The 18,266-nt window shown below is 36.2% G+C and overlaps 1 protein-coding gene across 1 annotated transcript; it reads left to right on the top strand.

Moving 5' to 3' along the window:
- Nucleotides 1-1,117: 1,117 nt before the first annotated feature.
- LOC306862995 (death-associated protein 1 homolog) lies at nucleotides 1,118-15,735 on the top strand. Its single transcript, XM_079406129.1, has 4 exons — nucleotides 1,118-1,336; nucleotides 2,337-2,436; nucleotides 12,461-12,503; nucleotides 14,966-15,735. Exons 1-4 carry the CDS (start codon nucleotides 1,282-1,284, stop codon nucleotides 15,083-15,085), a joined length of 318 nt encoding a protein of 105 aa, XP_079262255.1. The 5' UTR covers nucleotides 1,118-1,281; the 3' UTR covers nucleotides 15,086-15,735.
- Nucleotides 15,736-18,266: the final 2,531 nt, after the last annotated feature.

The raw sequence follows: 18,266 nt of genomic DNA, 5'->3' as shown, positions 1-18,266 counted from the left end.
GACCTCAGAAGACTACGGAGGGTAGTCCGAACTGCTGAGCGAATCATTGGTACAACCCTCCCCACTCTCCAAGAACTGTACTTATCCAGAGTGAGCAAAAAGGCTGGTAAAATCACTCTGGACCCCTCACATCCAGCACACAACCTCTTTGAACTTTTACCATCTGGTCGACGCTACAGAGCTCTGAGCACCAGAACGACCAGACACAGGAACAGTTTCTTCCCTCAGTCAATACATCTCATGAACACTCAATAAATAAACGTAAAACACACAACTAATACATTATCCATTCACCACACTCACTTATTTTATTTTCTCATTTCTAATTTGCACATACTTGACCTGTACATACATAGTCGCCTATATTATATATTATATATTGTGTATTTCTTTTTTTTTTTTTGCTGCTTGTACATTGGTCATTGGCTATTTCCTGTTATTTTGTTTCATTACCTGTGTCCTGTCCTGTTACTGTCCTTCTGTTGCACTGTGGAGCTTCTGTCACTACAACAAATTCCTTGTATGTGTAAACATACTTGGCCAATAAAGCTCATTCTGATTCTGATTCTGATTCTGAAATGATCCCCCTTACCTAACCTCACCCCTAAACCTACCATCACTATGACGTCAGCCAATCAGGACACATGGTCTAAAAACGCCCCGATCTGGTAACTCCCATTACTTTGCTGCAGAGACCTATACTTGAATCAAACCGCAGTTGGGTTATTTTGACTAGGTTAAAAAAATAGCTAACCAGCACAATTGAAAATGTTATCTGTTTTTGCAAATAAACTCTTCATGCATAGCTGCAAGACGTATTTAGAGTGTTTGCTCATCTGCAATATGTCAATAGGCCGTTTCCTATCAGATGTTACCATCAATATTATTTAATTAAATGATTAAACACATGTGCTCGTGATTTCTTTATGATTTTCAAATAAATTTTCTTCCCTCTATCACCTGTTTGGGTTAGTATGAATTTATTAATAAAAGATACACGGCTCTTCTACAAACGCGTGCAGGTTTGCATTTTCTGGTTCTCCTTGTATGTTCCACCAGACTTTCCATAGTAAAGAGGAGGAACGTCCTTTCTCAATAAACGCTCCTATTGGTTGGAGCCGACCACTGACGTCATCACGCACCGTTGCCAAACAATGGGCAGGAAAAAGCCACGTTGACGAAGTAGACAGAAGTGTGCGTTAATTTTAGCCAGGAAACTGAAGGTTTTTTTATTTTGAAGACAACGAAGCAACTCTTTGGAAGAAGCGCTTGACAGCAACCATGTCATCGCCGCCCAAAGAGAAAATCGAGACGAAAGCTGGACATCTTCCTGCTGGTAATGTGTCTGTGCTACTGCTTCTGCTGCTGTTGTTTTTCTGCTTGTGGTGGATCGGTCCACCAATGGACGCCTTTTTCATTTGGAAAATGTGATTTATGAAGTGCATTATTGTAGATTTTAGACATTGCATTGGATCTCTTATTTAATAAATGTTACTTAAATAGCATTGTGCCATCCCAGGTTAATACTGCTATATAAATAAATTTGTTGGGATATAGCTATGCCTAAATAAAATGACAGGGTTGTTGGTTCTATTAGCCATGTGCGCAGGGTCATGACAATTTTAGGTGTATATTAGTTGTTTTTCACATGTTTTTTAAGTTTGTTAACTGCAAAAATATGCTAACAGAGTTGAGTATTATATATATGTATATATTGCATTATTATTGCATATAATGAAATTAGGATAATTTGGAAAGACAGGGCTGGAATGGGCAAAAAAGACAAAAATATAATATTAGTTACTGGATTTTGGTCCGCGTCAAGAAAAATACCTATAATAACAGAGTAAAAGTTGGTGTCAGCTCTTCATTGTTTGCACATATGCTCACAAGGGATGTGAAAGGCATACTTTTATGGAATTTCCCTAGTGCATGATTCAGCTGATGTGTTATGCTGCTTGCAAGCTCTTCCCAAGTAGCCATTTGTCTCTAAGAGGCAGTGTATATTAAAGATCAACCATGTTTGATTATGTGACATGGCGCAGATTTTCATCCAAATATTTTTCCTTTCACAGAATGTAAAACGTGTGATTTTTACATTGTGTTTCACTCTGTCAGCATATCTGTCAGTGCAGAGTAAAGTACACAAGAAATCAGATAACAACGTGTGTAATGGCCCTAAAAGTAGGGCAAGGGGAAAAAGATAGCATGAAGTTCCACATTAAAACGGTCACTTGTGATTTATATTATTTGATGACATTGTATAATAAATGCAATTTCAGTGACCACCAGTGTCTGGAAATAAACTCTGAACTGTTTGTGTTTGTTTGTGGCAGTGAAAGCAGGAGGCATGCGGATAGTTCAGAAGCACCAGTCTGGAAATGATGTGCCAGACAAGAAGAATGACAAAGACAGTAAAGAATATGAGACTGAGATGTAAGTATGCTGACCGTCACATTTCTGAAGTATGCATTTCAATTCCAGTTCACCATACACCTCTGCACTGACAGACTGGTTTTTTTTCTAGTGAAGCATATGGTCGTCTCTATTTTCAGCTATAGCTTGTCAGAATCATTATTGCTTTGTTTTTTTATTGATTGTTTTTATTTATGAAGTATATTTGAAGAGATTCTAAGTCTTATAATTCTGATGCTTCTCCAACAGAGAATAAAAATCATAATAGTTTTCAGTTCTTATACATCACTTCATAACTCTGTAGTATCTATATGCTCATGTTTATACTTTTTAGTTTTGTTTACTTGCATGCTACCAACCTTTTAAAACCTCTTCAGATAAACTATTTCCAGCAATAACCAGCCTCTTATCAAGAGAAACAGCATTTTATTTAAATTTATTGCACGGCTCACTGTAATACTTCATTCTGATTGGTCAGTCGCTGAATTCTGCAGGTGGATATTTTGAATAATAATATTAAACTCTGTTTGATTGTTTAAATGGATATTTTCAATTTTCTCATAGAAGTTTCTATTTATAATAAGGTTGTTTTTTTCTCTGAAACACTGAAAACAGCATATCATGAGCTGCTGGCATGTAAGAAAATGCAGTACCGTACTGAAACGCACAGTATATACATTTATTTAATTGAATTGCTTCTTTTGTGATTTGATAATTGCACTAAGCCATATCTCGGTTTCATTTTTAATGTTATTTAATCATGCAGTCCTAACTTCTTACCTTCTAAGTAACACAATTCTTTATGAACTTTAGTAACGCTATTAAAGTCTTGGTTTAGCATTGATCATTTGATCAGTGACACAGCTGTGCAATTCCCATATGACTGTCGGCACATGGAGAGGTTTCTGCTAAAACAAGAAATGTTTTTCTTGGCTTGGACTTTCTCTGCTCTGTGTTGTTGAAGCGGCCCACACTAAACCAGAATATTTACTATGATGATCAAGTCACTGTTAGTGACCATCTGTCTCTCGATGACTTGGAGTGAAGGTGAATTTGGCCTTCTTTAAACACATTTCTGGATTGGTGAGCACGTGACAATCATTTTTGGTTTCAAACTCAACGTAACAATCTTGGGTGAGACGGTTAGGAAAATGTAGCAACAGCCGGATATCGCCACATGTTCTTTTTTCCTTTTTCTTCATTGTGGTTGAGTGTGTTTTGGTTTCTTTCATTGAGTTTTCTTCTTGCTTGGTAGCTTTCTATCTGTTAGTTGCGCAACTGCACATGTGCAGTGCAAAAGTTTTCAGCGCTACTGAGGTGTGTTCACAGGGTTTGACTGCTGTTTCTGATGGGCTTAATGGCTTTGTTAGCGATCCCCTCCAACCCGGTACCTGATGACAGATGGGCCGCCCTGTTACAGCGGGTCTGCAAGCGAGCCCTTATCAGCTCGCTCAACCTGCTGCAGGAAATCCTACGAGTTGTATCATTTCCGAACAAGCTTAAAGCTGCTTTTAATATATCTTTGGCTTTCCTTCAGAAACGTGGCAGCCATTTGCAAGTGGACGTTTCAGAGAAGAGGTTGAAATGTGGTTTCAATGCCCAAGCACTGTGATGTTAGAATGTGATCCGTCCACCCACGTTATTAGGTTTGGCATTTTCTCGCACCGCTGGCAAGCCAAGAGGAAACTCTCCATTTTCCTGTGTAGTCTCTTTGTGCTCAGATGGTTTTCCAAAGCTTGTTTTAGTTGTTGACAACAATGAGATTCTTTGCATGGCTATTATGGTGGTTGGTTATTATCAGTTAATTCAATATTTTTTGTTGTAGTTATAGGCTAATAGTATGTTATAGGCTAGTTATGTTGTCTGCTTGGCTGATTAATTGATGTTTCTTCACCTTTGTGTTGATTCCCAAAACCCCCAATTTAATTGTTTTTATTATTTTTTTAATAAATCTTTTTATTTTATTTTTTAAACGGGAACAAATCCTTACACCAGAAATCATCTTCTATAAATGTTTTATTTTTCTAAATATTTAATATTAATATAAAAATATGTAAGTCTTTTTACTTTTTTCAAGTGAATGCTAAGTGAATTAATATAATGAATGTATTAAATATTTAATGCAATTAAATTTAAAATACTCTTATTTAAATATAATTGTAATACATTTAATTGATTTTTAATATAATTTCACCCATTTTCTGTATGTATCTGTATTTATGTAACTGTATACAGTATGTTTTCAGTCACTAAATGAGCAAAAATAGTGCATTCACACTATACCGGAATTTACAAAATTACAAGGTTCTGACTTGTAAAAAGTGTTCACATCTTCGTAGAACTCATAATCACAATTTGTAAAGCTTCAAATATGCTCTGACTTGCATCTTCTGACTACTGTAGTGTCATGCACAAGTGGCAGCAAATTTAGTAGTAAAATTCTTTAGTAATATTTCTGTTTAATAATTCTAAAACTGACTTATAATACTTATAATGTCAAAATAAAGCTAGAATAATTTGACATGAATCTGATTAAATAATATATATAATAGAGATGAATAACTAACTTATGTAAGTTTATTAATAAGGCATTTGCAAAAAAAAAAAGATTATAATTTGGTTTTGCCTACTGATTACTCAAATGTGACCCTGGACCACAAGACCAGTCTTAAGTCACTGGGGTATAGTTGTAGCAAAAGCCAAAAATACATTGTATGGGTCAAAATGGGTTCAAATGATTTTATGCCAAAAAACATTAGGATATTAAGCTAAGATCATGTTCCATGAAGATATTTTGTAAATTTCTTACCGTAAATGTATCAAAACTTAATTTTTGATTAGTAATATACATTGCTAAGAACTTCATTTGGACAACTTTTAAAGGCGATTTTCTCAATATTTAGATTTTTTTGCACGCTCAGATTCCAGATTTTCAAATAGTTGTATCTCGGCCAAATATTGTCCGATCCCAACAAACCATACATCAATGGAAAGCTTATTTTAAAAATTGACACTTAAGTTTTGTGGTCCAGGGTCACGAATTACAAAGATTCATTTTGGCATTAATAGTGTTGCCATAGAAACTCATAATTCCAAATCAAAGGAAATGAACAGCTTAGAGCTAATATTAATGTTAATATTTAGGGCCACTAGAAAAGTGTAATTATCATACCCTAATTTTAAAAGTATATATAGATAATCAAGTTACATTTACCAACCAAGGAGATATTTTTGCATCTGATCCACCATGTTACTTGTGTCCCTTCATTATAATGTATGCATCTGGGAGACTCACAAAACGAAACAATAATCCATCAGCAAAAGTGACTCATTTTGCTGAATGCTTGCCATTTAAAAATGTCTGACACACATTTGGTGAGTAAAGGAAAGAGATTTTGCCAATATAATGAACCAGACAAGGACAAAATACAAGACAATCGTTGCAAATAGAAGCTCAACAACAGAGAGACAAAATCCTTCACGATACATACTCAGAAAGTGCTGTGGAATTAAATAAGGACCTCTGTGACCCTGTCTCAGCTGGGTTTAGCTTCAGAACGCTGGAATAAAGGAAATTGTACAGTAGTTGTACAAGGCCAATACACAAGACCTGGTATATGGAGCCAAAACTGAACAATGGACAGAAGTAACATTGCTGAATTGTCATCTTACACTCGATTTCCTTCATCTGGGTTGGTTTTGTTTGGCGAAAGCTAAGCGGTGTCCTCTGCAAACATTATTCCTTCACAATGCTCCCATACATGCCTTTAAACAAATTCACTGATGTTTTCAGTGAGATCAGGATGAAGTCTAATGCTTTCCTTCGCCACGGATTATTGAACCTTTATGAGCAGCTCTGGAGTGAGAACGTCCATCTCAAAATTGAGTTTCAGTTTGATTGAAGTGTTCCTGCTCTGTTTTCCATCTTTTATTATAGATATTAATACATTTTTAAGTGTGTCCAGTGGCCGAATGTGCCAGACGTGCATAGACTCTTCCATGTCTTGCTCTGTTCACTCTTCCTCCATGTTCTCTTTGCTATCAGAGGGATGGCCTGTAAGCAGGTGGCTTCTGATGGAAAAAAATTGCACATTTGTCGAAGCAAGTCAAGTGGCACTGTCTGGGGACCACCTGTCATGTGATTTAGTCTTCTCAGATGGATCGTATGTGATGTGCTGTGCTGGTGAGCTCACTCCTTAATGCGTCCGCCTCCGCTGTCTTTTCTTCATACTTAAACCCAAAGTATATTTTGGCCATCCGCGATTTGCAATGATCCATAATTTTTGTCATCAGGAGTGTCCATGCATGCCGCATTGATTTTTGGAAAATCCAAAAGAACAGCATTTATTAGAACGTTTTATTTTTTTAAAGTTTGTTACTTTTAATTAATTAATGGAGGTATTAGCCAACTGAGCAGTAGTGTAAATAATATAATGTAATATTTATGTATAAATATACATTTTATAACATTGCTTATTTTGTGATCTTTGTTTGTTTTCATTGAAATAATTAGTCCGAATATTAAGGCATCTCAGTATGTCTGATTTAGAAGTTGTAAACAGTTTTCATGAGACCGTAAGAGTGTGTGTAACACATGGAGTGTGATTGCTAGTAACTGACAGGCAGATTCAGGTCATTAGCTGAACCCTGGAGCAGAAACTATTTCTGTAGAAGCTCATAGGCTGGATTGCGACTATTCTCTCACACACTGCAGTCAATTTTTGGCCACTTTACAGTAACTTCATCCACTGCGCTGGGGGAAACAACACCACATTTCAGCCCCTGCTAAAGCACATCCTACTGCCTGCGTTCCTCAGCGGATGAAGCGATGGTGAAACTTGGGATGGGGTGCTGACTTTTAATAAAGCAACACGAAAAATAGAAAAATAAAAATTGACAGTTTGATGACAATTATTTCCACACTAGTTTCCCTCTCTGCACTGTTTAGCGAAGTGTGCTGACGCTATTGGAATAATGGGCTCTTGGTGTGTTGTTTCAGTTAATCTGCTTAAATTTGCCTCACTGTGTCGGAATAATTTCTGTATAACTATATGTTCTCTCATTACCACAGAAGTTACTTTTTAAATGTTCCGCCTGTCAGTCAACCCACACATGGAGCTGCATAACTAAAGTCCAAATCTGACTTCCCCATCCGCCCTGAGGAAAAGATCTTTTGTGCATTATCTAGATTTTTGCCCAACTGGATCCTAAAATCGGTCATAATTGTGAGTATTTTAGTTTGGCAACACGTGTTTCCCAATTTTTCATCATCGGCTTTTGGCAGGAATGTGAATTTCTAATTTAGGAAAGACCTCAAGAGTTAGTTTCACTACTGCAAACTGTTGTATGATTATAAGGAACAGATACTGATGCCGTTTTACCCCATACCTTAGTTAATTTCAGAGGGGAAGGGTTTTTTGATCAGATAATAGTAATTATAGCAAGCCATTCATCAGAGTGCTATTGTGTCTGTGTCGTGCCACCTGTGTGTGGTCTTTCTAACCTATCATCAGGCCACACAGAAAGCTCAGCAGAACTGTAACACCTCTCATTAACAAACTCCTGCTCATGTCATTTCATGTTTATTGAATATTTTGGTTAATTTGATAATGGTTCCAGCCACCAGTAAGAGTGTACTACTCTGAGCTCTGTTTTACAGATGCTTTCCTCCGTCCACCCCTGTGTTTATATTTTGTTGATGTTGAGACTCAGTCTTGTTTGCTGCAGAGACTAAGCATGGAGCTTCAGGTCCAGTCCAATTTTGCTTCATTTGCACGGTTCATTCCCTCAGCTCCAGACGAGAGGTTTTTGCTGTTTCCTCCTGATTTAGCTCATCAGTAAATAAAAACTATGCCACGTGGTTGCCATGACGACAACAAGTTGTCTGTGCCGACTTCTTAATTGCAGCAATCGCCTTTGCTCCTGAAGCTGAGTTTGCTTGTAATGTACCAGCTCACTCTCTTCCTACACACAATCTCTATCACTCTCTACAGGGGGTCTTCCCACATCATACGTATACCGCTCAAAAGTGTGAGATCAGAAAGACTTTTAATGTTTTTTGTTTTGTTTTTAAAGAAGAGTCTCTTATGCTCATAGAAGTTGCATTTATTTGATCAAATATACAGAAAAATATTATGAAATTTTCTAACAATTTAAAATAATGGTTTACTATTTTAATATACTTTAAAACATAATTTATTATAGCTTCCAAAAAAAATTAAGCAGCAAAAAATGTTTCCAACATTAATAAATCCGAATGATTTCTGAAAGATCATGTGAACATTCAGTTTTGCATCACATGAATAAATGACATTTTACAGTATATTAAAATAGAAAATCTTTATTTTAAATTATAATAATATTTCACAATGTTACTGTTTTTTTTTTTTGTTTTTTTCTGTTTTTGATCAAATAAATGCATCCTTGATGAGCAGAAGAAACCTCTTCCAAAAATATTAAAAATCGTACTAATCCCAAACATTTGAACGGCTGTGTGTGTGCATGTGTATATATGAATGTGTGTGTGTGTGTGTGTGTGTGTATATAGATAGATTGATAGATGGATGGATAGCTCTTCAGTATCACATGAGCTATCAGAAATCATTCCAATATGATGATTTGCAGCTTGGGAAACATTTCTCATTATTATCAGTATTGATCATTAACTGTTGATATTAATGAATATTTTTTGTGGAAAATACAAATAAGATGGATTTAAAAATATAAATTAAATACCAATTTTATTCACAAAGGAAACTTTCCATTTATCAAAGAATTCTGGAAACAAATACATCACGATTTCCACAAAAATATTAAGCAACAAATACTGCCTCAACCTTAATAACAAGAACTATTGTTAATAAATAAGCATCAATAATAATTGATAACCGCATCAAATCAGCATTTTAGAATGATTTGAGAAGGATCATGTGGCACTGCTGCCTTCAGTATAAACTGTAGACTGCGTTTTCTGCACCAGCAAATTCTGCCTTGGCTTTCAGTTATTGACCTTCATATTAACCTTGTAGTCTATTTCAGCTTGTGTTTCTCCATCAATGATTTTACCTAAAGTAGACCCTCTTTAGGACTTAAAACGTCTCTGGCCTGGTGTAAATCCAAGCACCCTGCTGCCACTCTCAGGTGAGGAACGGCATTGCCGAGAAAGGAGTTTGGGTGAACAGTGTCCCCGATTTACATTTTATGTATGATAAATCTTAATCTGTTCACAAAGAAAGTTCAAAGTATTGGGGTTAATAATTATATCCCAAAACATACCTTTTTGAATGACCTCCAAATGAGAAATAGATAACATGTATTTGATCAGTTTTTATGTTCTCATCATTTTCCATTCAGCAAATTCTAAACAAGCTATAATTTATATTCTGTAAATTTAGAAATATAATCCTGCTTGCTTTTTTGAATTCGTTCACAGTATGATTTCAACAACTTGGCGATTGATCCCAAAATCTCTAATTTTCTTGAAAGAGGGAAAAATGGAGTGTCCGCTTAATCTGAGATTATACAGCTGTCTCTTTTAAAAGATAGGAAGCTATGAGACAGGTTGAACAGCACTGTTATGCCTCAAAGTGAGATTATCCCTTTGGCAAGTCTCTCTCTCTCTCTTTCACTGTCTTGAGCTATCTTTGGAGTTTCCTTGGCTTCTCAGTGAGATGAAAACCAAACTTCTGACATATACTGGATTTCACAGCATTAGAGATGAAGCCCTTTCTCACAAATCCCTCATTTATGTTCTGTCTCTAGTATGTTGAGACATCAGGATGTGTCTCACGCTGCGATTAACAATTGAAGTGTCTCCTTTTCTAGCTGTTTCCTGCAGCGTGCGAGCGGTGGTGTAAAGCACTACAGGCGCTGTAGTACTTGACTGGGGCTACTGGAAAACGGCCACTCTTCAAACTTTCTCTTTGACATTATAATTCTATTTCCAATAGACCATTTTTCTTGTCAAGGTCAGTTATCACTCTTGACCTTCTCTTCTGACTTGGTGCTTTAAGGGAAACGTTTGGCTTTGGGAAATGAATGAGTCATTTCTGAGGCGGACGGCTTGCACAAGCCTGGGGCCATGTTTCTGCTCTGTGCTCAGATGGTGGCGGTAAATCCCCTGTCCCTCGGGAGTTTTTATAGGCCGTTTTGTTACCTTACCCACTGCCTGGAGCACCTGGTTTTGTGTTAGACCCCTCCGCTTACTCCCCCCTAGTTTCCACATGCAGGCCTTGAGAACTGACCAGGATTTAAATATTTCACCTATAAAATTTACATTTTGCCGTCATTTTACTCTGGGTACATGCAATCTGGATTACATAATCAGATTCCAAAAATTAAGTACTTGTAATTAGATTAAATTACATTTTAAATACTCTCTATCAGACTACAGTTACTTTTTTTTATTGATTACTTGATTACGTATATTCACACAATAGCAATAAATTATTCGTAATTTATCATTTCTCCCTAATTCTTTTTCATCTTTAATATTTTCCTTTCTGTTATACCTACGTTATATATTTTCTTTGCATTTTAATATCAATATGGTGCAAAATTATCCTATTTAAATCAATGTGATGAACACGTTAGGTGAAAAGGAATCATAAAGTAGTCTGATTATATTACCTAAAATATGTAATGGATTACGTTACTAACTTGGATTTCTGTCATGTAATTTAGAATCAGTAAGTTATAGTATATTTGATTCAACAGTGGATTCAGTGTAAATTATTTCCCCAAAAAATCTTTTATAATACTATAACAATTTGTTTTATTTTAGATTTATTTTAAGTTTTATTTTAGTTTATAATATCAAAATGCATTTACTTTTGTTGACCTCATCAGTGCCATGTGCTAACCAATGTACAAATAGCTCTTTAGACAGTATCTTGTTTATTGTCTTGTTTTACTCATCTGTGGTATTGTATTTCATGATAGGCCACAATTAGAAGAAGAATTATCATGCTAATCCCGCTGTAATTGTTGGCCCCATCACACATGCAGAATGTGAAATCTATATGATGATGTTTCCATCAGTGCTGTAGCTAATTTGCTGCATTAGCATTCCATCCATGCATCCGATTAGATACGTGTCCGGACGGAGAAAACGCTTCCTTCCAGCGGTTCTGTAGAGTAGAGGGCATCTGCTGACAGTCGCGTCCGGTCTCTGATTGAGCTCGATTTTGCTCGAGCTCCCGCGAACATGATGCTGCCTGTTGACCTTTAGCTAATCAGCACAGGCCTCACACTTTGATTTCATACAGCCGACAATCTACTGTCAGCTCGGCGTTAATACAATTATAAAATATGTATTTGCGGATGCTGATAAATGATCTGTCAAAAAGCCTTGCTGTATCTATTGGGCTTTGTGATATAGCTGCTACAATACAATATCTTAATATATCTTAAGTATACTAATTAATGTCCCAATATTAATAACTCATTCATAACTATTCACATTCAATTTATAATTCAGTAATTATTAATTGTGTAATTTTTATTCTATTTCTTTTTTAAAGTTTACTTTTCAAATATTAACATTAAAATATATACTTAATAATTATTATTTAAATACAGCCATTTATGCAAAATTGTATATGTTTGGAAACCTCCTCATCTTGTTGCACTTATCTTACCAGCAAACACAAACTTTGGCCTTCATCGACTGAATAAATTTAGTTAAAGGTATCTCTGGCCTAGACACAAGGCTGCACTATTGAGCCAAATCTGGCTGAAATCTGTGAGGATTTTTCCCCCACTCTAAAATATGAGTGGTGTCATTCATTACCAGAATACAGAGTCGTTTGTGTTCTCCTTCACATATTCCCTGTGGAAAAATTAATGCTGCTAAAAAATCAGAGACTGATTAATATACAAGCTTATTTACAATTAGTTGCTATTTGACATGAGAGCTTTGCTTCATAGACACTGTCATCTGTTTTTCTTATACTTCATTAACTAGCTCATATATTTAAACGTTTTTGTTTTAAATGCATTACTTTCTGTTTGTAACGGTGGCTTTCTTATTTTCCTCTATCTCTAGCCCACCAAAGCTACCTGTTGTGGTCTCAGGAGTTGTCACTAAGGTAGGTACACATGCCAATTGATTACATAACATCTAAATCAAAGGCCAGATTGTCTCTGGTCCAACATTTTAAGTTTTTATCGGTGTCTACCAGTTAACTTTTTATTGGCTCCATCCAGAGCAACTTGGAGCAACCGCTGCTGTTTGCAAAAGATCTATTCATACCAAAGTTTGATAACTGAATGCTTATCAGGCTAAATTCTCCCTTGTACTGTAGGTGACACTGATGTATAAATGCACCAGTTGGTCTGCCAACAGAGTAGAAAAAAGGTGAAGACAGTCAAAACGGCTCTTTGAGAGAAACACAGTGACAGGATGCAGATCAAGCAAGCTGTTAGGATTCATTTTAAGTCCAAATAAATTGCCAGTTTTTTTGTTTTAAAGGGATAGTTCACCCAAAAAGGAGCCCACTGCCTGTATGTACCTAATAGGGGTAAAACAAAAGTTACAAAATATGTCCTTTTAAGGGTGCTGCTCCATTGACAAGCTGTTGTACCCCAAAAGGTACAATTCTGACCCTTTTTTTTCTGCATGTATATATTAATGTACACAAATACAAAGTGTAATGTTATACATTTCTATTCTATTATGTACATATTTAAATATGTCATTCTCATCTTATTGGTCTGTAATTTTTACTTTTAGACATTTTGGACTGCTGTACGTATAAAAAATATTGAAGCATGTAAATGTTTGAATAGCACTATAGGAACACCTTATTCATATTCAAACATTTATCTGCAAACAAATATTTGCATCTGGTGTAAATGGTTCTTTAAATAATCAAAAGCTCATATTTAAAATCACCAAAGCTTGGCTTTCTGAAACCCGAGCCCGAGGCTCAGGCATTGACAGTTTGCTCTGATAAAAGGCGTTTTAGTCTTGCATCACTTATTGAGATGATTTCAATAGTCCAATGCACTGGAGACTCTGTATTTGGTTTGTTGAAGAGCTCGTCGCATAAAGTCCACTCTGCTCATTTCCAGCCCGAGCTGACCTTAATCCGCTCCGCCGCCACAGGATTGGCCGCGTCTCAGGATTTATTGTGTCTTGATGGAGGCTGTGACATAATGCATCCATCTGTGCACACTTACAAGGATGAGCGTACAGCGTTATGTGGGAGAATTTGCTATATTATTATATACAGTCCTCAATATAAACATGTCAGGTGTATAAGAGAACATTGTGTTTGATTACGCATGTCACAGTGTGTGACCATAGTTGCTCATGGAGCACTTTTACTGAGGCAGTGGGCTCCTTTTACTTTGAAGTGATCTAAATAGTGCTCAAGTGGTACAATTTCTGCAATATTTCCTCTCTAAATACTCACATCTGAGGCTCTTTTTGTCCTCTGGCAAGCTGGTAAACAGACGGAAAACAGAAAATGCCACGCTTGTGTTCAGTCTTGGCTCGTTACACTGTCTTGGACTGTCCACCCTGTAATCTACTTCAAAAGCTTCACACATTTGCTCTGAAAGGACTCTCTCATACAGATTAAAGTGATGCTGAAGAATGTGTGAGACTGCTGCTTTCTCGCAATAGGATTTTTATCCACACTGGGAATCCAGCGGCTGCATGTCAGATGCTTCTGTGTGCTGCTTTTCTTTTCATGTTAATAGACATGAAACTAAGGCAAAGAGCTCTCAGCTTTTTTTTTTTAAAAGATGGCAACCAGAAAATATATACAGATGTCTTTGTTGTTGCTGATATGAATTATCATAATTAAGCAATATCACATTCGGGTACTGTATTTAATTCTGAGCAGCAGCACAGCTGTGAGTATGATATTCCTTGGAAATTTAATGTTTTACATTACATACAAAACATTCACATGTTCGTTCTGAGCAGAAAATAATTTTGTGGCATTTACAGCTTTCTTTTCAAAAGGTAACCATTTAGAACTAAACAAAAGGAAAGTTAATGTCTTATTCAAATGGAAACAGTTATTTATGTTTTTTAAACTATTGAAGCAAAATATTAATGCATTTACAAAATGATTTTTTCTGAAAACATGAACAAAAATTTATTTTAATTGTTAAAATTGCATTGAATTTAATTTTGTTAATTTTCACTTGTTTATTTAGTTTAAGTTCCAGTTTTTAAACCCTGTCTATAATTTTTAGTAATTGTTTTTGCTTTATTATTTATTGTTTCAGTTTTAGGTTAGTTCTGTTTATGTTTGTATGCATTACCATTTAGTAATTTTAGTGCATCAGCTTATTACAGTTAGTTGCCAAAACAATATTTCTAATTTTCTTTAAATTCTCACGATGCTTTTGAGAAAAGCAACCCTGGTTAACAACAGGGCACTCTTGGAACACCCTTCGGCCAATCAGATTAGAGAACCATGACTGAGTTTTGTACATTTATTGGTGTGATTTACTGCACACAAGGCATTTGCCATGTCACTTATCTTATGCACATATTGTAATTAGCTGTGTTGTTATTGGTTGTCCTTCTCAGGGGGATAAAGACTTCACCCCTGCTGCTGCCCAGGTGGCCCATCAGAAACCTGTGCCTGCGGCACAGAAGCTGCCCCTGGCCCACAACATCAACCAGCACATCCACCAACCCCGGAAGTGAGCCTTACACAACTCTAGACCACCCCGCCCCCCCACATCACCACGACCACACCACCCCAAACACCTGCTCAGGTTGCCAGGGATCTCTTGCCGTCAAGCATTCCGTACGCGCCATCCCCTTCCGTCTGTGCCTGCAAGTGTCCTGTTTCCACCAGTGTCATGACACGCGTTCCTGTTTTTTTTTACCTGTAGATCATTGCAACACTAAAATTGAAAGCTCCATTTCAAATCACTGATCAGAAACATGTTAATTATGTGCATTCACTTCATGAGGGGATGCATGGAGCTGTGTTTTATTTTGTTTTAATTTTGTCTTAATTTTGTCTTACATGAATAGTGCCAGAGATGTAAATTGTATAAATCTTTTTTTTTTTTTTTTTAAGTCGGTGAATGTTGTATATTAGGCATTAGGTACTAGGTGTGGCTAACTGAATAAAGAGTTAATATAAAACCACACATAAAACCTTTTTGCTCCTGAAAACATATTCATAAGATAGAATTTCATTGCCTGATGGAAATATCAGTGCTTTCTCAAACAAGTAGTGGCATGTAAGGCTGAAATGATTTACAAAACTGTAATAGGGAGTCTGTGTGCTTTGGGCTGAATTAATTTCAGACATTTTTGGAGAATAAAGTTCCTAGACAAAATGATCGGTTATTGAAAGATTGCAAGTGAATGTTAAGAAAATATAGAGGGGTAAATACTATAGCCATCAGTGCCAGTTTGTGTGTGTGTGTGTGTGTGTGTGTATTTGTATATACATACAGACACATTAAATATAATTTTACATAGACATTTGTATTATATTGAATTAACTGCAGGCATTTATATAGATTGAAAAGAGGAATTTCAATATTTGCTTAAAACATCATGCTAGAATTACCGTGTGTCTCTGTGTGTGTACATATGTGTCTTTGGAAGAGTCCAAGATAATAGAAAAAGTAACACAATTAAGGTTACAATTATCTTCAAAACAATGTTTTATGCCATTTTGAGCTATTCATGACAACAGTCTGAGCTGAATTGTACAAATTTGTGGAGATTAAGAAGTAGAGGAATTTCAATATTCGCATTGCATGCACTGAAATGTTATATATATATATATATATATAAACAATTGCCATGTCCTATTAAATATTTTTATGAGGTTAGTAAGTATATGCACTCAGCTCAGCATGAAAAGTTCATGTGTAATCCCATGGCCTACTTTTCCTGGTCTATGAACTAGTAGAGAGTGACAAAGCCCGTCAGCTTCCTGTTCTCCTCCGCCTCAGCCCATGCGGCGCTGAGCCACCAAACTAATTTTTTGTTTGGTGGATTTCACTCAGGATTTGCCCCGTTCTCTTCATTATCGCATGTTCTCCAGCTCTCCTCCTAGCTCGCTCCGTTCACTTTGTGCTCCGTTCAGGTGTTGATAAGAGCCAGCAGCTGCCACAAACTTCAGGTTGTTCCCACAGCATGTTCTGAGCCCAAAGCAGCAAGACTTATGCATGCATGCCATTAGCAGACCAGCTGGCCAAACCTGCTGTGCCCACTCGGACAAGGTGAACCTCAAAAGCATGAGTGGCAGCTAAACCCTTATGAAATGTCATGTTTCAGGTCAAGGTTGTTCTTTTCCACAGCATGGTATCTAGAAATTGAGCACTGGCTTTGAAGCCAGTTAAGAGTGACCCAAACCCTGGGGTCTATCTGACATTCAGGCCTTCTCAGTGTATTTGTTTTTGATAGGCTATCAGCACTAGAGCAGATCCCACATCGGTGCTTTGGTTCTCCTACAGAGGGCACTTCATTGTTCTTCATACAGTGTTGTCCTGAGGTAAGTGCTGACCTTGCAAGACTGATAAGTCCCCCGGCGTCTGTCAGCTCGTGCCGGTGACCTCAATAGTTTAATGAGGTGTGTGCTTCACCTTTACTCCTGCGCAGAGTTCAACAAATGGAGTCACACTTTGGATTTATAAAGTAGTTTTTATTCAAAAGTTACAATGAGATTCTTCTTCCAAGCATTGCTGGTCATTACTTTTGGTTTACAACCTAAAGTAGTGTAAACACGGTGTTATTTTAAGATAACAGGGTGACCTGACATTAGGTCTGCACTGGTCTTTGCATCTTTATGAATTTAGCTGTGTGGAGTGTGTTTTGTGTAGTCTGAGTGTTGGACACCGAGGCACAGTGGTGCTGTTTGAGATGATGTCTGTCAGTGAGAAGATATTTCAAACAGATAACCCTACACATTCTTTAATTAAACATTGTATTTTTCTGCATGCAGAAGCATTCATACCTGAGATTTGTTGTGATATGTTTGAATTTGGATTGTTTCCAGCTCTGGAAGAAATTATAAGGGAGAACAGGGTAAGCTGTGCCACTTTTTACTTAAGCTGCCTCCTATGAGAAGGGGGGAAAAAAGCCTAATATTTCAGGATGTGTTTATAAAAGGGCCCATGTTAGGGGTAAACTCTCATGTCAAGGTTAAATCGAATCATTGGGAAATAATGTACAGAAAATATTTACTAATGCACAGTGTAACCTTTGTAAAGTCTTACTTTGCTGCACATTATTTTCATTTTCATAAACCAAGATATCCAGGATAAGGTTAAATATTAAGAATATTTCATAACTTTCAGCATTTATATTATTAATAACATTATTCCCTATATTTGAAGGCAAATTTCAGTTTCACTATTGGGAGAGACACTGGCACAGCTTGCTACAAAGCTATTGTTTTTGGAAAATGGCTTAATTCCTGGCTAATTTTCAGCTAAATAATGAGTTGTTTTTTTCACAAGTAATTCACCAAAATACAAGATTTACAAAGTTCTGGGTCGGTAAGATTTTTAAAAATGTTTTTTAAAGAATTCTCTTATGCTCAAGGCTGCATTTATTTAATTAAAAAAAAGTAATACTGTGAAATTTAATTTAGAATAACTGTTTATATATATATATAATTTTTTAATGAATAAAAAGTTCAAAAGAACGGCATTTATTGTAAATAGAAATCTTTTGTAACATTATAAAATTCTTCAGTCACTTTTGATTAATTTAATGTGTCCTTGCTACATAAAAGTATTAATTTCTTTAAAACAAATCTCACTCGCCCTAAAGCCTGAACATTAGTGCGTATGATATATATTTTTAAACCTGTATACATTTGTGTTGGCTTTCATGTAGAACTATTTACTTTGAC

The sequence above is a fragment of the Barbus barbus genome (assembly GCF_936440315.1).
Source record: "Barbus barbus genome assembly, chromosome: 44".
Classification (NCBI taxonomy): Eukaryota; Metazoa; Chordata; class Actinopteri; order Cypriniformes; family Cyprinidae; genus Barbus; species Barbus barbus.
Note: the sequence above shows the minus strand (reverse complement) of the source record. Positions and strands in the feature narration are given on the sequence as shown.

Excerpts from the sequence above, each read along its gene's own strand:
- LOC306862995 (XM_079406129.1), top strand. The coding sequence starts at position 1,282 with ATGTCATCGCCGCCCAAAGAGAAAATCGAGACGAAAGCTGGACATCTT. Across the intron at positions 1,337-2,336 it reads AGCTGGACATCTTCCTGCTG|TGAAAGCAGGAGGCATGCGG; the intron begins GTAATGTGTCTG and ends TGTTTGTGGCAG. Across the intron at positions 2,437-12,460 it reads AAAGAATATGAGACTGAGAT|CCCACCAAAGCTACCTGTTG; the intron begins GTAAGTATGCTG and ends CTCTATCTCTAG.